Below are 19,152 nucleotides of genomic sequence, written 5' to 3'. Positions count from 1 at the left end.
TCACTCCCACACAAAGTCTCCTGGCTACTCAATGACTGAGAAACAGGGAGTCTGGGAAGAAAGAAAGGAGGAGGAGGCCGTCCAGCTCTAATCAGCAGGACTACTGAGAGAGACAGAGGGAGGATGTTGAGTTAAGAGCCCTGTGACCACTGAGCAGAACAGACCTTTTCTGGTTTAATTATTAAAGCGCTGAAGGGGGTAGAGGAGGGAGGTGGCGTTCATTCTTTTCAAGCGTAATGAATTACCTTGGTTCATATCAGACGAGCAAGCGATCGGCGCACCTCCATTTATCATACTGAGGACAAACAAGGCAAGCACGCGTCAAAGATGAAACCGCAGATTGTATTGAAGATACGGCAACATTACATTCAAAGCACATCACCTGGCAGTCACTGAACAAAAACAAAAAAAGTCAAACAGGATTCTGGCCTAAATACCGCACAAATAAGTTACATTCACAAAAAGATTCACTTTAAAAATACCATGAGTCAGTGATCAGAGTCAAAACATAATGTCATGATGAAATGTCACAAGCTGTAGCCAATCACAGGCACCTTAATGAAACAGGTATGATCCTATAATCCTATTTTATTCTGCCCCTCCTTGTGAGTGAGATCCCCGACGTTTTGCAGGAAACACTCGCTATTCAACTTAAGTTCGGAGGCTATTTCCTTCGACCTAATTTGTGACACATAGATATCATGCTACAGTTTAAATATTTGCTGATTATCACAGAAAAATGTACAAAATATCTACCTAACATCTAATTTGCGATGTTTGAGAAAGGAATAATTACAGAAAGTGACTACAACGACTAACTGTAACACAGTCATACTCACGTTTACATTTGGAGTACACCATCATGTACCCAGTGTCCTAAGTTTTGGGCATTAGAGATCTATTGGTTATCATTTGCTGTGCTGCTTCTTAGCAATTACATGATAAAATAAAAGGGAAAGCTAAAGCAATAATAACTTACACCACCCTGTTTCCGCATAAGGCTCTTCAAATGACCCTGTAGTGTTGTGGAAATGCTAAAAAAATTACATTTTTTTTGGTCCATATTATACTTCACATGCATGATCAAAAACTAATATGGTTTGAAATGAAACTTTTACACCTGGTTTCTTCTTCTTTACAATCCTTGAAATCATTGGGCGACTTAAATTGTAATCCTATCCAGCACAATATCCTGAGTTATGGCTCAGGTTACATAAACATACACACTAACCTGAGAGCAAAATTGTACGCCAATCCATATACAGTGTTGTATACGCTGCAGTCTTTCACACACAATAATCAATCACTAGTCCTGTCACCAAAAAAAAAAGAACTTAAGCAGTGTATTAATTTAATTTAGACCCTTAGCTGCTCATAAGACTCCTACATACATGTCACTTGATTGATGAATTCACTTTCAACAACCAAATTTCACCTGTAATTCGTGATATAGATATTAATATGTTTGATAGGTGTCTTTTGCTTTTTGTTGGAAGTGCCATGAAATGCGTTTCATTGAACATCACATAAATACAACAAGAGAAATTGAGGTCCTTTAACATATCTTGGACATTTACAGTGTCTGTATTTCCAGCATATGATTCTTATCGAGAAACAACGGTAGGGACTTTATGCAAATCTGCTGCAAAGTAATATGACTTGACGTGATAATCTCGGCCTGTGATAAAAGCTCAGAAGTGTGTTTGGGTGTGGGCTACTTCGTGGAGAGTGGTCCCACGGGCAATGTTGATGGACTGACTCCATTAGCTGCATCTCTGAGGTGAAAGGTGGATCGGGAGGGGAGAGGGTGAGAGTTTATAAGGGTCAGGAGGTGAAGTAGGAGTTCTGCATGGAGTAGAGACGGTCGATGGGGTTTCCCACTCGCCCTGGCAGGAGACCGCCGTCCCCTGTTGCTAGGAGGCAGTCGCCGAGGTGGCCGAGGCTCCCGTCGCTGTCCAGGTCGTGGAACACGGTCTCTGAGTCTGCAGGGGAAGAGAGTGACAGTGTGCAGAGCTGAAGTGGAACTGTCTTCATAGCCGTACCAGCGAGCACAGAAAAATATGGAAAGAACATGGAAAGCACAATTCTTTTTTATTCAAAGCTGAATTGAAGCCAATGAAGTTGAAAAACAGGCAATATGCCAGCCCTCAGAGTTTTATCCCAGCCTCTACTTATCTTTATGCAACTGGAAACCAGTATGAAACGTGCTTCTAACGTGTAACAAATCTGATCTGCCTATTTTTGCGTCACTATTTCCCACTGCACATTTTCTAAGGAAATGATAAAGAAACATTAAGCAGTGTAATTAATTGACAGCAGTGTAAAGTCAGCGTTAAACCCCTTGGTTTGGAAGATGGCTGACATTTACTTAGAAATGTTTAAAGGGAGTTTGGGGGCCCCAGGCAAAAGGGAACAGGGGGAGTCCTACATCGAACGAAATGCACCTTTGATTCTTTTACGATCAAAATTACAAAGAAAGTGTATGTACATGCTTTTCGATGTCTTCAACCAAACCTCTGAAAGTACGAAGCATTTGGCAGAGAGCTAGCGGCATAGGGTCTCGTTTGGAGGTTTTCGACGATGGTGTTGTTGCAGTCTGCTCTACGTAGCTGATCAAAGAATTTAAGGGGATTCTCACAAAATGGTTGTCGCTGTGAACTGATATAATCAGCCCCCTCTCAGCTCTGGGCCCCAGGTAATTGCGTGCTTTGCCTATCCTGTTGCAACCACCCAGATGAAACTGCGGAGACTAACTTGCTGAATGACCCCATGACCTTATTATTGTTTTGACCATCATGAGGGTGGGATCTTTGGGGGAAGGTCTTGCAGCTTTCCCCTCCTGTCTTACCATAGGAGTGGAGCTGCTCGCTGGTCAGCTGCGGCGGGGTCAGCCCATGTCGAAACGGCTCTCCGCCGTAGATGTTGGGGTCCAGAGCAAGTAGCTGCTGACGTGGCAGAGAGGCATATCCCAGAATCCCATCCATGCCATGAGTACTGGATCCATCTGATAGAGGACGAGAATCCCCTTAGTCACACAGATTTATAGCATATTGTTTTTTAAAATTTTATTTACTTTTTTATTCTTCTCGATGCTGCGTTGACAGCTCTCACCCTCACTGTCGTCATTGCTCTGACGGCCCCCTCTGCTTTGTCCTCTCCGGGTTCCTCCAAGCTGCTCCTGCTCCTGCTGCTGCTGCTGCTGTTGCTGCTGTCGACGAGCGATCTTTTTCATCTGAGACACAATCACGTTGCATTGTGATATATTTCTATACGCATGTAGACGTGTGACATTGTGTCTTCATGAAAAAAAACGGGTAAAGTCTAACCTTGGCTCTCTGGTTTTGAAACCACACCTGCACAACCCGTACTGTCAGTCCAGTCTCAGCAGCCAGTGTCTCTCTCACCTGCAGGGGGAGGTGTTCCATTGTTTTATCTTGAGATTTACTGCTTTACAAACTGATAAAGACACTAGAACAACAAGACAATGCATTTTCCTTGATAACACAAGCTGGTCCACCCACCTTGCGGCAGGGCTTCGCAGACACTTCAAATGAGGCCTTGAAAGCGCGGCGCTGCTGTGTGGTCAAGATGGTGCGTGGTCGTTTAGAACGCTTGTGCTCCTTGCCTTCATCACCACCTTTCCCCCCGCCGGAGCCCCCTCCACCATCCTCATCCTCACTCTTCACTGAGAAAGGTAAGCAGACAACAAACAATCAGACCGGTCTGTATGAGAAGGTGCACTTTTATTCTCCAGTATTTAACACTGCTGCCAGCTTTGGTCCCCAGTTAGTGACCAGTTGAAGAAAAAGAGTTTCTTCAGTGTTTGTAACATTCTGAAAAAATAAAGTACAACACACCAAACCAAATTAAAAAACAATAAAACATCCTGTTCACTGTATAATCTTTAGTTGTATAACACTTTTCAAAGCAAAGTTATAAAGAGCTTGAAACAGGATAAATCACAAATGGATTTAATAAAATCAAGCAATTAAAATACAAATAATATATATGATCAAATAAAAATGAATAAAGACCCCAACAAGGAAGATAACCGCTAAATAATAATAACAAAAAACAGATAAGGCATGCTTGCATTGAGACCAGGAGCTAAAGATTTCATAAAAAGATGAATTTTGAAGTGATTTAAAGGATGTCACTGATTCTGCAAGATGCAGATGCTCAGGCACCTCCCCCAGAGCTGAGGGGCCCTGACCACAAGAACTTGGTCTTGAAGCGGGACTCAGGAACAACCAGCAGCCTGCAGGCTGATAGGGGAGGATTTCAGGATCAATTTAGCGATGTAGCTGGGAGCAAAGCCATGAAGTGCTTTAAAAGTAATGATCTTAAAATCATCTGGTAACCAGTGAAGGGAAGTGAAACAGGGCTGATGTGAACTTGTCAAGCTTAAAGGGAAAGTTCACCTAAAAATGAAAATTCACTCATTATGAACTCGCCACTATTTATAAAAACAAAAGAAAAAAAAATAGCATAGTGGTGAGTAGATAATGAATGCATTTTTATTTTTTGGTGAACTATCCCTTTAAGGTGTGAAAGTGAATACAAAGACTTGCAACAGTGAAAGTCAACTTTATTGTCATTTCTGCTGTATGTAACGAAATGAAACAAAAGCATGGATGTATTATATGTACTTCAAACTGAACAAGGGAGCAGCTTGAGATTTTAACTCCTTAAAGGCCCCCTCACTGGTTTGCTGTGGTGGAATGTGACAGGAGTTGAATGAAAAATACGTCGGCTGAATGATGGTAAAAGAAAGAATGCAGACGTGTGCAGAAAAAGCAGGCAGGCTCTGAACTGAACAAAGCTACTGTACTTGATTCTGTTGGTGTCGGACTGATGGCGGCCAACATTTCCCTCTCCTTCTCGTAGTCCATGCGGCAGAGCAGTTGGCCTTCTTTCAGCACAAACTCATCACCTCTCTGCAGCCGGCGCTCACACTCGCAGCAGCTGAAGCAGCCCAGGTGGTACACCTGGCCCAGCACGCGCATTATCAGCTCGGAGCGACCAATCACCTGCAGGCAGGCGCTGCACTTCCTCACAAACAGCCTGTGGGCACACAGAGTGAGGTTATACATGTGAATGATGGGAGTCAAGGAGTGGAGAATAGAGAGGTAATTAAAGATGGCGGCTTTGACACATTTACACTCGGCTCCGATGATTCTGGAGATTAACATAGTCTCTTAATTAAAGGTCGTATAAACATTACCCAATTCACAGAGCAACAAGGTGAACATCTGCTGAGAGGAATTACAGTAGTCGGTATTTTTACATTGTATTTTCTCTTCTCCCTCATGACAGTAGGTGGCAGTAGAAAGCTTTTGTTAAGAGAGCTCCCTGTTGTGATTTTTTTTTTTTTTAATTCCTTAAATGTTGAGATCGGTTTAAAGGGGTGAACCTCTGTCTATTCACATCCCACCAGCAATCTTAAAGGGCTGATTTCACATTATGAATAAAGCTTAATAAAGATTATTGCTCAGCTCCATTGCATTTCTCCACGACCACTTTCCTTCTTTTGTCCCCCCATCGCTCTCCTCCTGAGAGATGTTATAACCCCCTCGGTTTCTCTCCTGCCTCACCGTCTCTTCACATCCCTATTTCCATTCACGAGGCCTAAGTCTCTGCCATTAAATTCCTCTCAAATCCCTGCTCTCGCACTTGGTTTCCTCCCCCTCCCTCCCTGGTATTTTCTGCCAGCATTCCCAGTTCTCCCTCATGCCCTCCCAGCCTGCCTCCCCAGTTCACTGAAACTAATAAAGACAGGATTAATTAGATTGTTGTTTAAACAGTGCGATGGCCAGACAGACGCTGTAAACTCATAACCAGGGATTGGGGATAGCATGGGGTTAATCTCTCTCCTCTCACTTATGCACACTAAAACACATATACACACACACACACAAACATAGACACATGCACGTGCACGCGCCGGGCACGCACACAGACATTTGCACACACCCACTCACAGTTTCAGTATACCTAGTCTAAAATTTGGCTATTAACCATAACCCATCATCCTACTGCTGGTGTAACCCACCTGCAATGAGAAGAAAGTGCACGTACACTGGATCACGAGAATATCACTTCAACATGAAGGTAGCCAGAGCACATAGGTGTAGGTAGACGGGAGAACAGGACGGGCACCAGAACGAAACTGGATAAGAAAGACGGGAGGGTGTGTAGGGGTGTGTGTGTGTGTGGGGCAGGTGGAGGAAGGGACGAAAGTGTTGAAGCTCCCTGACTGAGCGATAGGAAGGTGTTGCTGCCCAAATCTGGAGTGTAAAGAAGGAGCCAGGTCTGCACATTAGTGCTCCTAATCTGTGATTCTGTCCCAAACACAGCTGCCACGGCTAATCTTTCTCAATCCATCTGCCAAACGCTCCCAAAAAACTCCCCAATTGACAGTGTCGCTAACGTAACATCATAAACACAAGTGTCCCCCCCAAACGCATCCCTGCAATAATGTGTTCCGACAGGGCCTGTATGTCGCTCAACCCATTTTCTTTTCAAGAATTAAAATTGTATCTTTAAGATGCTGTAAGAAATGTACAAGACGCCGCACGTTAACCAAAATATTTGACAAATTTCACAAAGGAGAGAGATTGGCACTGCGCTCTCTGCAGCCTCGGTCTCCATCCAAACACATTCAAGGCTTCAACAACTTAAATGCCTCTTTTAATTGCGAACAAAATACAACACAACAGAATTGTCACAGGAATGCTTGCATAAGACTGACGATATTGCTGGTTAAGTCCCACACTCCCTAATCGGGGTGTACACAGCACGGTAGGAATTTACTCAACATGGCAAATGAAGGCAACTTGGGGCAACTGCCACAGAGGGGGGTCTGTAAGTAGATCAGCCTAATCCCTCTAATAGAAGTATCATTCACACCGGCCCTGACCAGAGAGCAGCTTCCAATAAATCACTATGGACATGATAGTTAAAGACCGGAGACATGAATTAAGACATGAATTAAGTAAATTTAGCTTCTACTGTTGCAGCAAAATTATACAATTGTGTCAATAATGCACACAACCAATTTTCTGCTTCATACTTGTATCCGTATACATGATCATTTCTTTATTTCACAACATTGTTGCACAATTTCCAATACAAACTTCTATTGGGAGATTTTTTTTAAATAGAAAACATTCATTTGAATGTCTCTAATTTAGCTTTGTGATTGACATGTTTATACTTGCAACAAGAATTAGACGGGAAAAAGATGTTTGTATTAGCTACATACAGAGGAATTATATCTGACATTTCCAATATGCACAAAAGTAGAATTTAAATTAGAATCTAAACAGCTGCAGTAAAGACCAGCTGTGTATGGAAATCCATGTCTTTTTCTTGTAGCTTGTTAGTCATCGTAAAAAGAAACATTCACAAAATAATGAAACACGTCCTCAAAATTACGGATGACTTTCTCAAAAATTACAGTTTTTCAATCTAATGACTTTGTTCCTCAAACAATTTGAAACTTCCTCAAAAAAAGGATTTTGTTTTAAATAGTTTCTCGTCATTATGATATACTGTGTCATTATTTTAAGGTTTCTCATTATTTTCAGACACTAAGTCATTATTTTAGTAAGGTTTCCCATTATTTGGAAATATTCAGTCAGTTTGAGATAAGTCATTACTTTAATAGGGTTTTTTAAATTATTTTGAGAAAGTTCCCTCATCATAATGATTTACGTTTTTCTTTTTTAAATCACATTGCTGGAAATGGGTTCCGCAGTTGTGTGAAGAAGACTTCGGATTTTATAGTTTCCTCCATTGTTGTGATGTATTGTTCACGACACATCCAGAATTACAGAGAACAGAGATGTAAGTGCAGACAGAAGACTATAGAACAGTAAACTTTGGGAGCTTGTGATGTGCAGAGCTTCAGGATCTTTGGCTGCAGGCGACTTCGCGCTCGGCGCTGTGGATTTGGGAAGGGGTTGGGGCCACGACTAATTACAAACTCACTGATTATGAGATCAAATGCAGAGAGGCGGAGAAAGGTAATGTCTTCTAAGTATTGGGTGGGTGTAATCAGCTCTTGCTTGCTTGCTTTATTGTAGATCCTAGGCATACAAACAGAATAACAGAATCTCCCTCATCTCCCTAAGCTGTGTCATGTGGCATTGTTTTGCCTGTGAGCTCTGACAAGCACGACACTGTCTGGACCCCAACACAATCGTTCCATAAATATGTATGTGTCTCAGAGTGATTACAGTTGTTGTGCTTGCTTCCATAATTGATGAATATTTATACAGGTATTGGTTTGCTCCAGGTTTGGAACAGTTTAATGGAAAAGGGGCCAGAAGAACCCAACGTAGACAGATTTTGTCTTAACTCTGGAACTGTGGCTCATCAGGGATCACTCATTTGAATTCCTTGCTCCTAGTTTAAGATCTAAAATGATGTCTCTTCACATGTAATATGCCGTAGCTTGTGGTTCCCACATGCATTATGTGTTCAGAATGACCAGAGCATGTGTGTGTCACATACATACATCCCCGGAAAATGAAGGTGCATCCAAGGATTCGTGTGACAGATGCGAAAAGAAAAATGATATGCAACAACCTCACTTTAAAGTTGTATTCTGTTTAGCATCCACTTCCTAGATGTGTGTGCAAGGGTGTGCGTATGTGTGCAAGTGTGTGTGCGCGCGCGTGTGGATGTGTGTGCGCGTGTACTTTTCGGCGGATATTGCTCCGTGAAGCAAAATGGCTCAGAGCCAAGGTTCAGTAATCACATCATCTCCTTTTATTAAATCTCCCTGCACTGCTTCTGTGTTATTAAAATCTCCCAGCATTCCCCACAATACTCGCTACCCCTGCCACCACTCACTCACACTCAAACACACTCAAACACACTCAAACACACACGCACACACATATAATAAGGTACAGTCACACATGATGCACACACACACACACACACACACGTGTATATATAGAGTCACATGCACGCATAAGCACAAATATGCACAGTTTGTGTAAACACAGATAAGGTGCCTGGGTACAAACATCAATAAAACACTGACAGATGCTGTCATTTGTGGAACGTATCCATCCACGCATCAATGGAGAAACATCATAAACATAAACAGTCACTTGCTCAATGAGCCTCCTCCAGATTTAGTTAAAAACTGTGTAATGACCACGAGGGCCCTCAGCACATGGAGGACATCTCTGGAGCCATTTCTGCTCAAACTCTCGGAATCCCACAGTTGCACAGTAACATGTCATGATAAATCGCCCCGCACTAATAATAAGAGCAGCACTGAGGCCTGTAATATTCAACTTCTGATGCAATGTACCTGTGTAAAGTAACAACAAAAAGACCTGCGTGACGCGCAATGGTCTGCATGATATGTGTCTCTGGGTCTGTGCCATCTACACCTGATGCTACTGAGAATCAACGCTACGTGTGGGGCTATAGATGTGTGTTTGCGTGCGTGAGTGAGTGGGCGCGCGCGCGTGTGTGTGTGTGTGTTAGTTTAGATAACACAGTTAATCCCCAGGCCACCAGAACGCAATATCCTGTCTGCCCGTTTCTCATTTCCTGTCTGTCTCTGGCGGAGCGGGAAGCGGTGGGGAGGGGGGCGGCGGGGGACAGCGGGACCCGTTGCCCCAGAAACAGGAGATACAGCCAGTCGATTTGAGAAAAGTCTACGCCGATCTCCCCATCTCTCCCTCTCTCCGGTGCGACCCCCTATTCTCTCTCTCTTTTTTCCTCTCCCTCTCTGCTTTTATTATCTCAGATTTAATAAAGCCGAGGCGAGCAGCTTGTTCTGCCATGAAACATTTATTAGCTGTCTGTTATAAAATTGTTGTGGGGGAGGAAAGATGATGGGGTCTCATCTCGCATTATGCAAAAACAGTGGCAATATTACCCCCCCCCCCCCCCCCCCCCAACCAAACACACACACACATACATCCAGACAAAAATCAGCCCGTCCCTGCTGCTGTTCCCTTCCCAAAACTCTCGCTCACACCATGACTTTACCTTCTTTTATCCCATTTCTCTTTTTCCATTAGTGACATTTCGCCCTGACATTCTTTCATTTACACCATAAAATCCAATCATTCCTCAACATCACGCCTTCACAACACACAAACTTTCTCCGGCACACCTCCCACCATCATCTGTTGAGCTGCAGGTTTGACTAATATAAGACCCCTGGGTAAGGGAGGAGTGTTTGAACGTTTCACAGCCACATGTATGCGTTATGTGTAAAGCCTCTCACTGGGATTCATATAAACTGTACTGTAGTAAGCTGCAGCCATGAGTCACGCAAAGACACGCAAACTTTAATCATTCAAGGACAAAGAAAACCACATATTCTCACTTTCTAGACATTTAGATATTTCCGTTCCATTTGCCTGGGTTGTGTAATTATGAGAAATCATGATGGTGTTTCTTAAAAGACACATTAGTAGTATATTGTGTAATTTTTAAATGTACATTTTTAGTAGCTTTGAGTACCACAAACAAAGTTCTACTCTCCTCTTTCTTCTCTCCAGAACCTGAGCAAACAAAATCAAAGTTATCGGCATGGTTGCAAACCACTGAAAATGAGGGGGAAACAATTTTTTGTTGAACGTGTGTCTTAAAAGTGTAATTCTGGCTTTTTTTTAATTAGAAATAATTCATTAATATGATAGAGATTTATGAATAAAACTGCGTGTTGATAGGAATATGAGTTCACTGTGTCTGACATGTCGTTGCGTAATTCTCTCTACAAGTACTTCCCTGCAGCCCGGTGTCAGACCTGTCATCGCACGACAGCCCCAGAATGCTGGGTAATTAGCACTGTACCCAATCAGCCTCCCTACCACCACCACCTCCTCCTCCTCCTCCTCCTCCTCCTCCCATTGCCATCCCGAGACACAAAGAGCTGCCGAGGGGAGGAGGGGGGGGCGATTAAGAGAAAACAAGGGATAAACGGGGAGATAAACTGTTTGGTGTCATCGCTGCTATCAATCTCAACGAGGAGGAAATGAGGTTTGGAATAGAGAAATATTATTACAAAGCAGACAGTGATGAACGAGGTAGCTGATGAGAGATGGAGAGAGATGGTGGGTGGGGTGAGGGGACAGGGGGGAGAAGAGCAGGGGAAGGCAGAGTTTCTATCCTCAGTATTTTTTAAGGAACGAGACTCAGAAGTTCACCCACATCGATGCACTGGAACCCGAGAGGATGCCGCGAGAGGCCGTCAGCACTGGACCCACAGCTTTTACCGGAGGGGGGATCCCATGACTGTGGTGGTGGGGTCTCCCTCTCTCTCTGTCTGCAGCGAGCGGGTTTGTAAACCTAGATGTCGTCTCGGTGGCCTCCACCCCACAGAGTGAGGTATTAAACCCGAGGTTTAGTGAATATCCACCCCGGTGACCTGCCTTTCACACGGCTGAAACTGCCTTTATAAGGCTTACAAGGGAGCTCGCTGGCTCCGCACAGCCAGGCTACCCTCCATTCTGTCTGAGCTCAACACTTTTGACCAACACTGGCCTTATACTTCTCCGCTTGGCAGAGAACCATGATGTCGAGCCTGGGTGTACAAGAAAGTGTAGGACACTGAGGCTGCACACTATTCCTGCTAACCAGCATCTTTTTCTAACTTTCAATCAGAATGAAATGTCGTCTTTTACTCACAATGAATGTTAAAATTTTGAGCAAACTGCTTTAATATATTTTGCTTTTAATTGTTTTCGTTATTCTCAAATTTCCACCATGTCTCATTCAGACCTATAGAATTGTTTTTACTAATTACCATCCAGACTTCCTGTCTCTGATATAATAAATATTTTCCATTTTGCAGATTTGTATAATTCTGCTCATCTTGCCTGTGAAAGTGACACCTGACTATATCCTGATGGAAATTGTGAGCATGTGTGTGTGTGTGTGGGGGGGGGGAGTGACTCCAAAGCCTCATTTTGAACATCTGCTCAATAACAGGATGGAGTTCCAGAGAATTTCTCGAGGTTTCAAAACAAAAATAAATCCACAAGTAAAATCCACAAGATGCACTTGAGTTTATTGTGTCTAAATCCCCTCATTTCCATAACAGATTGAGAGCAGGGAAACTCGAAACTGAAGGCATACCTCCTATTTTTTTCCCTTTTACGTAGATAATGAGTGGCACTAGGGTGTGTACGCTTGTTTATTACCTAAAGCTTCAGGGAATAAACCTGAACGTGAACTGAACCTTTTTTCTGCACAATTCTACACACAAGGTTGAATATTAGGATTCATGTGCTTCACCTTAAAAAGTATTTTGATATGTTGAAACCTCACATTAGTATATTTAGCAACGGAGCGATGAGTTTAAAATCATTTTCGAAGCAAAGTATGATTTGAAAACATTGAACATGCAAATGTTGAATTAAAAAAACAAACTTTTGCCTCGGGGGCAGTTTACACGGGATGAATCGGGTGGGGGATGGGTCACATTTCAAATTAGATCTGTTTTCTCATTTGAATTTAGAGACATCCACCGACTTCCACAGAATAGATTTGAAAAAAATCACAGCTATCCGCCCAATGATTTTTTACTAAATGAGTGTGGATAGCAGAAATGTGCAGCGTAGCTCGCCGCTAAAATGCAGGGGAGCGAGTCAGGGAGGAGAAGTCTGCTTGTCTGCTTGTGCTGGGTGATGTAATTCAAAGCAAAGGATGAATTAAAAAATATTTGGACAAGCCAGAGATACCCCGTGAAGGAGACATGGAAAATGGCCCAGTATGAGCTCAAAAAGCCTGCAAGATGCTGTCTCACCACACCATCTATTTTGTCAACACAATCCTCACCAGTAATTTGATTCATTTAATGCCTGACATGCAAAAAAAAACTCATATCAATGCATCAAGACACAGGCAATTGAAATCTGCCCCTGCCTCTTTGAACCAAAAGCGCCACCAATAACAGGGAGATCATCAACCCCCGAAAATGATTGTAGAAAATTCCTCTAAAATTCTGATGCACGTTCCAAATTCTTGGACATGGTTCTCTGTCACAATGCACACACCTGCTCTGGGCGGGAGCTCGGAGGAGTGTGCAGTGTGAGGCGCTGATGGACAGACTGCAGGGAAAACAAGGAGACATTGTTGCTGATCCGCCGAAGGTCACAGGCAGTACTGTGTGCCAAGTCTGGCACGGACTCAACACAACAAGGCGACTCTCCATATGCAATGTATAGGGGACTAAATCAACACCATAGTGAATGAAGGGCTGACTATTAATTTGGGTCTGCAATTACATTCATTACACGAGGAGAGCAAATACGCTTTTTCATTCCCTCACTGAAAATGAACCCAGTGCTTCATTTTTCCCTCCACGTTTCCCACTCATTTTTCCAGATAAACGTCACACAATGGGACTCTCATCAACCGGCCGTACACCCCCACCACACACACACACACACACACTTTTTCACCATAGCTCTCTCTCTCTCTCTCTCCTCCAGATGTCAGGTACAGTGGGAGAGTCTGTGCTGCTGGATGCCGTCTGACACTTTTCAAAACAATGATAACAAGCTGCAGGCTCGTCCTTCAGCCGTTCACCCCTGGAGCTCCCATCGCAGGCACACCCTCTCAACACAGACACACACACACACACACACACACACACACACACACACACACACACACACACACACACACACACACACACACACACACACACACACACACACACACACACACACACACACACACACACACACGATGCAATCTTCAAACTAAATCAGGACATCTTCCATTTCATAAAGCAAGCGTTAAGTGTGTGTTATGTTTTACATTGCAGAATAATGTGTCATGTACTGTATGTCCACATGCTGTATATTACATTACTATCAACGGATGGAATAGCACCCAGCAGTGTTATTGATTCAAATTAGATTGTGATCATAAACGTCCAGACACTTTTTTTTTATGCCTCTGAGTACTTTAAATCTTTTAATTATTACAACTATTATCACGAAGGCTCCTGCATTTTTTCCCACATAACAACTGTCAAAGTAGACTGTGCTATAAGCAGCTAAGATTCAATGATCATTTGAAAACTTATTAATTCCTTAAATCCCCTTAAGTGGCTTCACAGACGATTTCACACACTGTCAGACATCACTATATTCTATATCAGCATCGTACAAGCTCATTTTCTATCTGTATCCCACTCGGTCAAACGCTGACGGATCATTTTGATGTTTTGAAAATTTAAAATGTTAAATTCTAAAATCTCCATTCATCATAGACACACTCGTCACATTCACACTTTGGGGACCCTGAGGACATCATAGCTAATTGTGGTGTCAAACATGAATTTCCAACATGAAGCCGTTTGAAATCGATACCTTGCCGTGACGGCACTGTTGTGTTTAGTCTGAATCCCTTTAATCAGAATTGTGCAACGCTGCAAGTGACTGATCTTAGAGGCCGACACTGAAAATACTTCACCAGTCTCAACAAAGTTATTTATTTGCTCTTTGCTCTTTGATGATAATTTGGCGAAGGCTTACTTTCTTTCCTTTCATCTTTTTTTCCAGATTTATGCTTGTTTATGTTTTTATTCATGTATCAGTGTGTTCAGTTTTTCATCACACAGACAAACTCACTCTCAGACTATCAAGAGAAAAACTGTTTTTTGTCAGTTCTCCCAAAACTTTTTTTTTTAATTCATTTTTTACTTGACCAATAAAGGACACTCTATTTGAAGTTAGAAGTGGGTTCGATCTTTTTGTGTTACAAGCAACCAACTGACCTCATTTGCATACAACTGTGTAAACAGTGATCACATCAATGTCATCAAAACTTTGCAGCGGTGCAAATTTGGAAACTTGAAAAACACAATTTGGTCTTCAACACATATCAAGAGAATTTAGCTTCCTTTTGACCTGCAGACATCAGGAGGTGGAGTGACATCACTGTTGAGGAGAGTGGCTGTGTGGCTCTACAGTGTGGCTCTACAGCAGAAATCACTCTCTCTTGTACTGAATATACACACTTGTGAAATACTAGAAATTTTGCTTGAGAATTTTTGTAATTGTGAGACAAGCTTTACTTTAGCTTCTTAGTCACTTGTTTCTTTGCAGATTAGGATTTTACTTTATCCACATTATCCAGAAAGTTGAAATTTGGGGTGAAAGAAGAATTCCATCCCCAAATTGTATATATTTATTTACTTAATGATGAGGAGATGTGTTTTTAAATAACCAGGACATTTCTCTCAACCTGTTCCACACACAGCAAGCAGATGTGGGCCACTTCAGGCATTGATGAGGCACTTCTGGCCTTCGTGTGGCAGGGACAAAATGGACGTGAGCCTTAAGTGGCCCACTTGTAAAATAGCAAATGTGGCACAAATTATCCGAAAACAAATGAGGGACTTTCTCGAGCAAACATGCGATGCTCTAGGCAAGTTGTAATCTGGATGAACCTCAAGTGGCCCATGGGGCACTTTAGGTTGAAATGCGGCATTGCTATGGCTTACTTGTGTGGCCCGGATCTGGCGAGATATGTGGGCCTGATGACACGCAGTGTGGCGGTGTGGGCCAAACCTGGACCAAAACTATTTTACATGTGGGGACGAGACGATGACCATGTTGTGCGCCTGAGTAATTCTACTAAGTGATTCCACCCCTGCACCATATACTCCAAACCACAAACAAGACCTCAAAGTGTGTGTGTGTGTATGTGTGTGTGTGTGTGTGCTCTTACTTCTCATAGTCGTGCTTGCAGTACAGCTGACGGTCCCTGCAGTAACAGGTCCCGGTGAGCGCGCTCAAACACACGGCGCACTTGACGCAGGTCTCGTGCCAGGAGCGCTCGTTCACGCGCAGCAGGAAGCGGTCGGCGATGGGAGACTCGCAGCCCGCGCACACCTCTCCCCCGCGCCTGAACTCCGGACCTGAATATGCAGGACACGTATAAAAACCCAGAATATATTTTAAAAAAAATACTGCTGACACGAGCCCAAGTCTCCACAACTTATTAAAACCCCAAGTTTTAGATTGTGACTGATTTCTCCACAAGCTGAGGGAAAGTGAAGCATCTTTAATAACGGTATTACGCAGAGTCACCCACTTTGTGCAGGGCGTAAACAAATAATTGCTGTTTATTTAATATAAATACAACAGCCCCCACAATATTTATTTCATCTATTTCTACATTTATTTTATTTAATTTTTTACAATATGCATTTTTTTTTTATTATTGGACTTGGGAAATGTTCTAGAATTACATGTTTTATTGTTTATAATTCTTTTATATCACACACAGCAAAAGCAACTTCAAATTACATTATTATTTTTTACTTTTTTCTCTCAAATATTGCCACAACCATTCGCGTTTTGTTTTGTCATTCTTCAGGATCCTTTTATCACAATGTTTTCCTCCAAGTACACACATGATACTCCTGCAGGGATTTTCTCAGCGTCACATTCACATTCGGGGGATGATGTTTGAATGTTTTTCATGTGAGTTGGATTTCGGTCTGCAACACATGGTCGGAGGATCAGTCACTCACCGAAAGGCGTTGAGGATGGAGGCTGCTGCAGACAGGACTGCTGGCTCTCCTCTGTTTTCATCCCTTCTCTCCTTCCCTCAGTGTGATCGCTGCAGGGAGACACAGAAACGTGCAGAATGTCAGCCGGACCGCCACAGTGGACTTCAACGTGTCGAACTCAAGAAACCAATAATATGTAATGTCAAATAATGTAGAAATGGGCGGTGCTCACACGTTTAGCCTTGACAATGTAATAGGCCTATAAATAGCCCATATATATATATATATATATGGGCAACATTTCAAGTTCCCATCATTTAGATCCATACATAGATTGACTGACACACACACACGCACACACAAACACACACACACACGCACACACAAACACACACACACACACACACACACACACACACACACACACACACACACACGGTGAGAGTGCGTGTGTGTGTGAGATAGAGACCTTGGTTTGTTGTTGAAGGCAAAAATAACAATATACCTAATGAAATTTAAAGACTTCAAAATACGAGGCACACATCTCTGAGAATTTCATAAAAGCCTAATTACAATGAATTACATCTAAATTATATATGAGTATAAGCACATTATGGAGGCGTATATACTTGGGCCCGAGTCAGCTGGTATTTTAAAAGTTCATGTCAGCCTTTTAATATCACTCGACACTTTGAGTAAAATAGAGATGGGAAGTTGTTATTAATACACAATGTAAATTTATCAAAATATTTAAAAATGACTTCGGCCTATTTTCCTATATAAAAAATACATCTATCTTGGCCGTTTCAAAATAAGAGTAGCCTACAAAGAATTCTAAATGTTTTTGTGTAGGCTATAATTTACACAATATAATTATTATGAAATGGAAACTACATATTTTTAAAGCTTCTTCTAAAAAAATCCATTCAATAATTAAATTATAGGGAATTCGTTTTGGTTGTTGTATCACAACACGGATTTGTTTTTGCACAACCTGACTTGAGCATTAAAACTCGCTCACGGCATTTTAATATCCTACAAAATCCATTCAAACAAAAAATCTACAATTCCACAGAAATATTATTTGGCTGAAAAAAAATTATACAAAATATTCTCGTGAATTAAAATTTTCTATGTTTTTTGTTGTGGCTTCATCAGACTGTGTGGTGTTTTTAAACTGCGGTACTATCACACTATATTCCAAATGAATGATAGCTTACATTTTATTATTGACATCATTTCTTGTTTTGGTATTTTTGGGGGAATCCCTCAGATTTTTCACTCAGATTCTAAAGGGCCTGTAGTTTGTATATTTCCAGTTAATATAAAACGGGCTGTTGGTTTTTTGGATGATCTCTACATTGCCACAGAAAATGAAGGAGTCAATTAAAACAAATGAATTATGTAAATACAACTGATCTGATGTGGCATTTCCCCTAATTGCGGGTTGAATCCATTACTGACACAATAGTGTGATACATCCATAATTAGATGTTGAGACTGACAGCCCTATACTCAATAATAATCATAACAATGACCCGAGTACAAATTTAAAGAAAATATATATTAACTTTTAAGACCTAGAGCTATCCAATCACCCTAAAGGGAATATTTTATATATGAGGATCAATAGGATCAATAAATTCAACATGCAATGAAATAAACAGTGAGAAACTTCTTTATAACCATTCTTTTTGCTCAGAGGATTTAATATTATGACAAGCAGAGAAACTGTCTTATGTGATGGTTTCATTTCAACGCTATTTTAGTCCAATCTTGTCTCTGTGTCATCAAATTCAAAAAGTACAATGATTATAATAAAAAAACTGGATGAAGTTGAGATGTAACACATCATACCTGTTCGGTCAAACTGTAAACACCATCAGCGTCATACAATCTCCATCTATAGAAAGTGTTTGAAACTGAATATTTCAATTAAATAATAATAAACAATAACACACTATTTAATCCACGTTATCTTTGGCTATTGATTGGTGTTACTGGGCCAATTTAAAAAAAAAAAGCACATATAATTCACCAGACAGCGTCACTGTGACTTCATCTTTTAAACTGAGCATTTTTTTTTACGCAAAATAACATTAAACCTGTGCGTAAAAGCTGCTGCGGGAATAAGAAACACGTTATCAATGCGCAGAAACAATCACACGGAGATCTGAAGTCCCGGATCCGCTAACAACCTGTGTCCTACCTTGAGGTGAAACACACTCCTCCTGAAATCTCGGTTGGCAACATTAAACCGCGCAGGGGGAAAAGTTTCGGCCGGTGAACGAACCCACGCGTTTCCAGACGAATTCACCTGCACCTCACAGTCCGGCGCGCATGCTTGTTGCCTACGATAAAAATCCAAACACCATGATGACCCGAACTATTGTCTATTGTCTCCCTCTCCGCTTGTCTCCAGCACAGCCCGTGTGTGCGCGCTCCGACTTGTTTTGTGCGCAAAAAAGGCGCAGAGGGAGGAGATGGACAGACACGGAAGGAAGGAAGGAGGGAGGGAGGGAGAAGGTGCGGAAGATGATGAGGGAAGATGAGCGATGATGCAGCCTATTGATGGCTCAGATGGGGATGATTTCACATTTGTGTTCAAGGTTAGAGAGAGAGAGAGAGAGAGAGACTTT

At 42.0% G+C, this 19,152-nt stretch overlaps 1 protein-coding gene across 2 annotated transcripts; it reads right to left on the bottom strand.

The window, feature by feature from the left end:
• Positions 1 to 321: 321 nt before the first annotated feature.
• On the bottom strand, positions 322 to 19,083 carry lmx1al (LIM homeobox transcription factor 1, alpha-like). 2 transcript variants are annotated; one of them, XM_034593823.1, is made up of 10 exons: positions 18,723 to 19,083; positions 18,371 to 18,416; positions 16,535 to 16,623; positions 15,727 to 15,916; positions 4,832 to 5,064; positions 3,522 to 3,685; positions 3,327 to 3,404; positions 3,112 to 3,232; positions 2,849 to 3,004; positions 322 to 1,982 (listed from the first exon to the last, which is right to left on the bottom strand). In XM_034593823.1, the coding sequence occupies exons 3-10, from the start codon at positions 16,593 to 16,595 to the stop codon at positions 1,825 to 1,827; spliced, it is 1,161 nt and encodes a 386-aa protein (XP_034449714.1). In that variant the 5' UTR covers positions 16,596 to 16,623; positions 18,371 to 18,416; positions 18,723 to 19,083; the 3' UTR covers positions 322 to 1,824. The 2 variants fall into 2 exon arrangements, with proteins under 2 accessions (XP_034449714.1, XP_034449712.1); XM_034593821.1 differs by lacking the exon at positions 18,371 to 18,416.
• Between the last annotated feature and the right edge of the window lie 69 nt (positions 19,084 to 19,152).

This window comes from Hippoglossus hippoglossus, chromosome 8, assembly GCF_009819705.1.
Source record: "Hippoglossus hippoglossus isolate fHipHip1 chromosome 8, fHipHip1.pri, whole genome shotgun sequence".
Lineage (NCBI taxonomy): Eukaryota > Metazoa > Chordata > Actinopteri > Pleuronectiformes > Pleuronectidae > Hippoglossus > Hippoglossus hippoglossus.
Note: the sequence above shows the minus strand (reverse complement) of the source record. Positions and strands in the feature narration are given on the sequence as shown.

Bases quoted from the DNA above. Each gene is read 5' to 3' on its own strand.
- lmx1al (XM_034593821.1), bottom strand. From the start codon at position 18,766: ATGTTGCCAACCGAGATTTCAGGAGGAGTGTGTTTCACCTCAAG. The intron at 3,686-4,831 runs GTACAGTAGCTT...TACCTTTCTCAG, and splicing joins TCCGACACCAACAGAATCAA to TGAAGAGTGAGGATGAGGAT. The intron at 3,405-3,521 runs GTGGGTGGACCA...CTCCCCCTGCAG, and splicing joins CTGCGAAGCCCTGCCGCAAG to GTGAGAGAGACACTGGCTGC.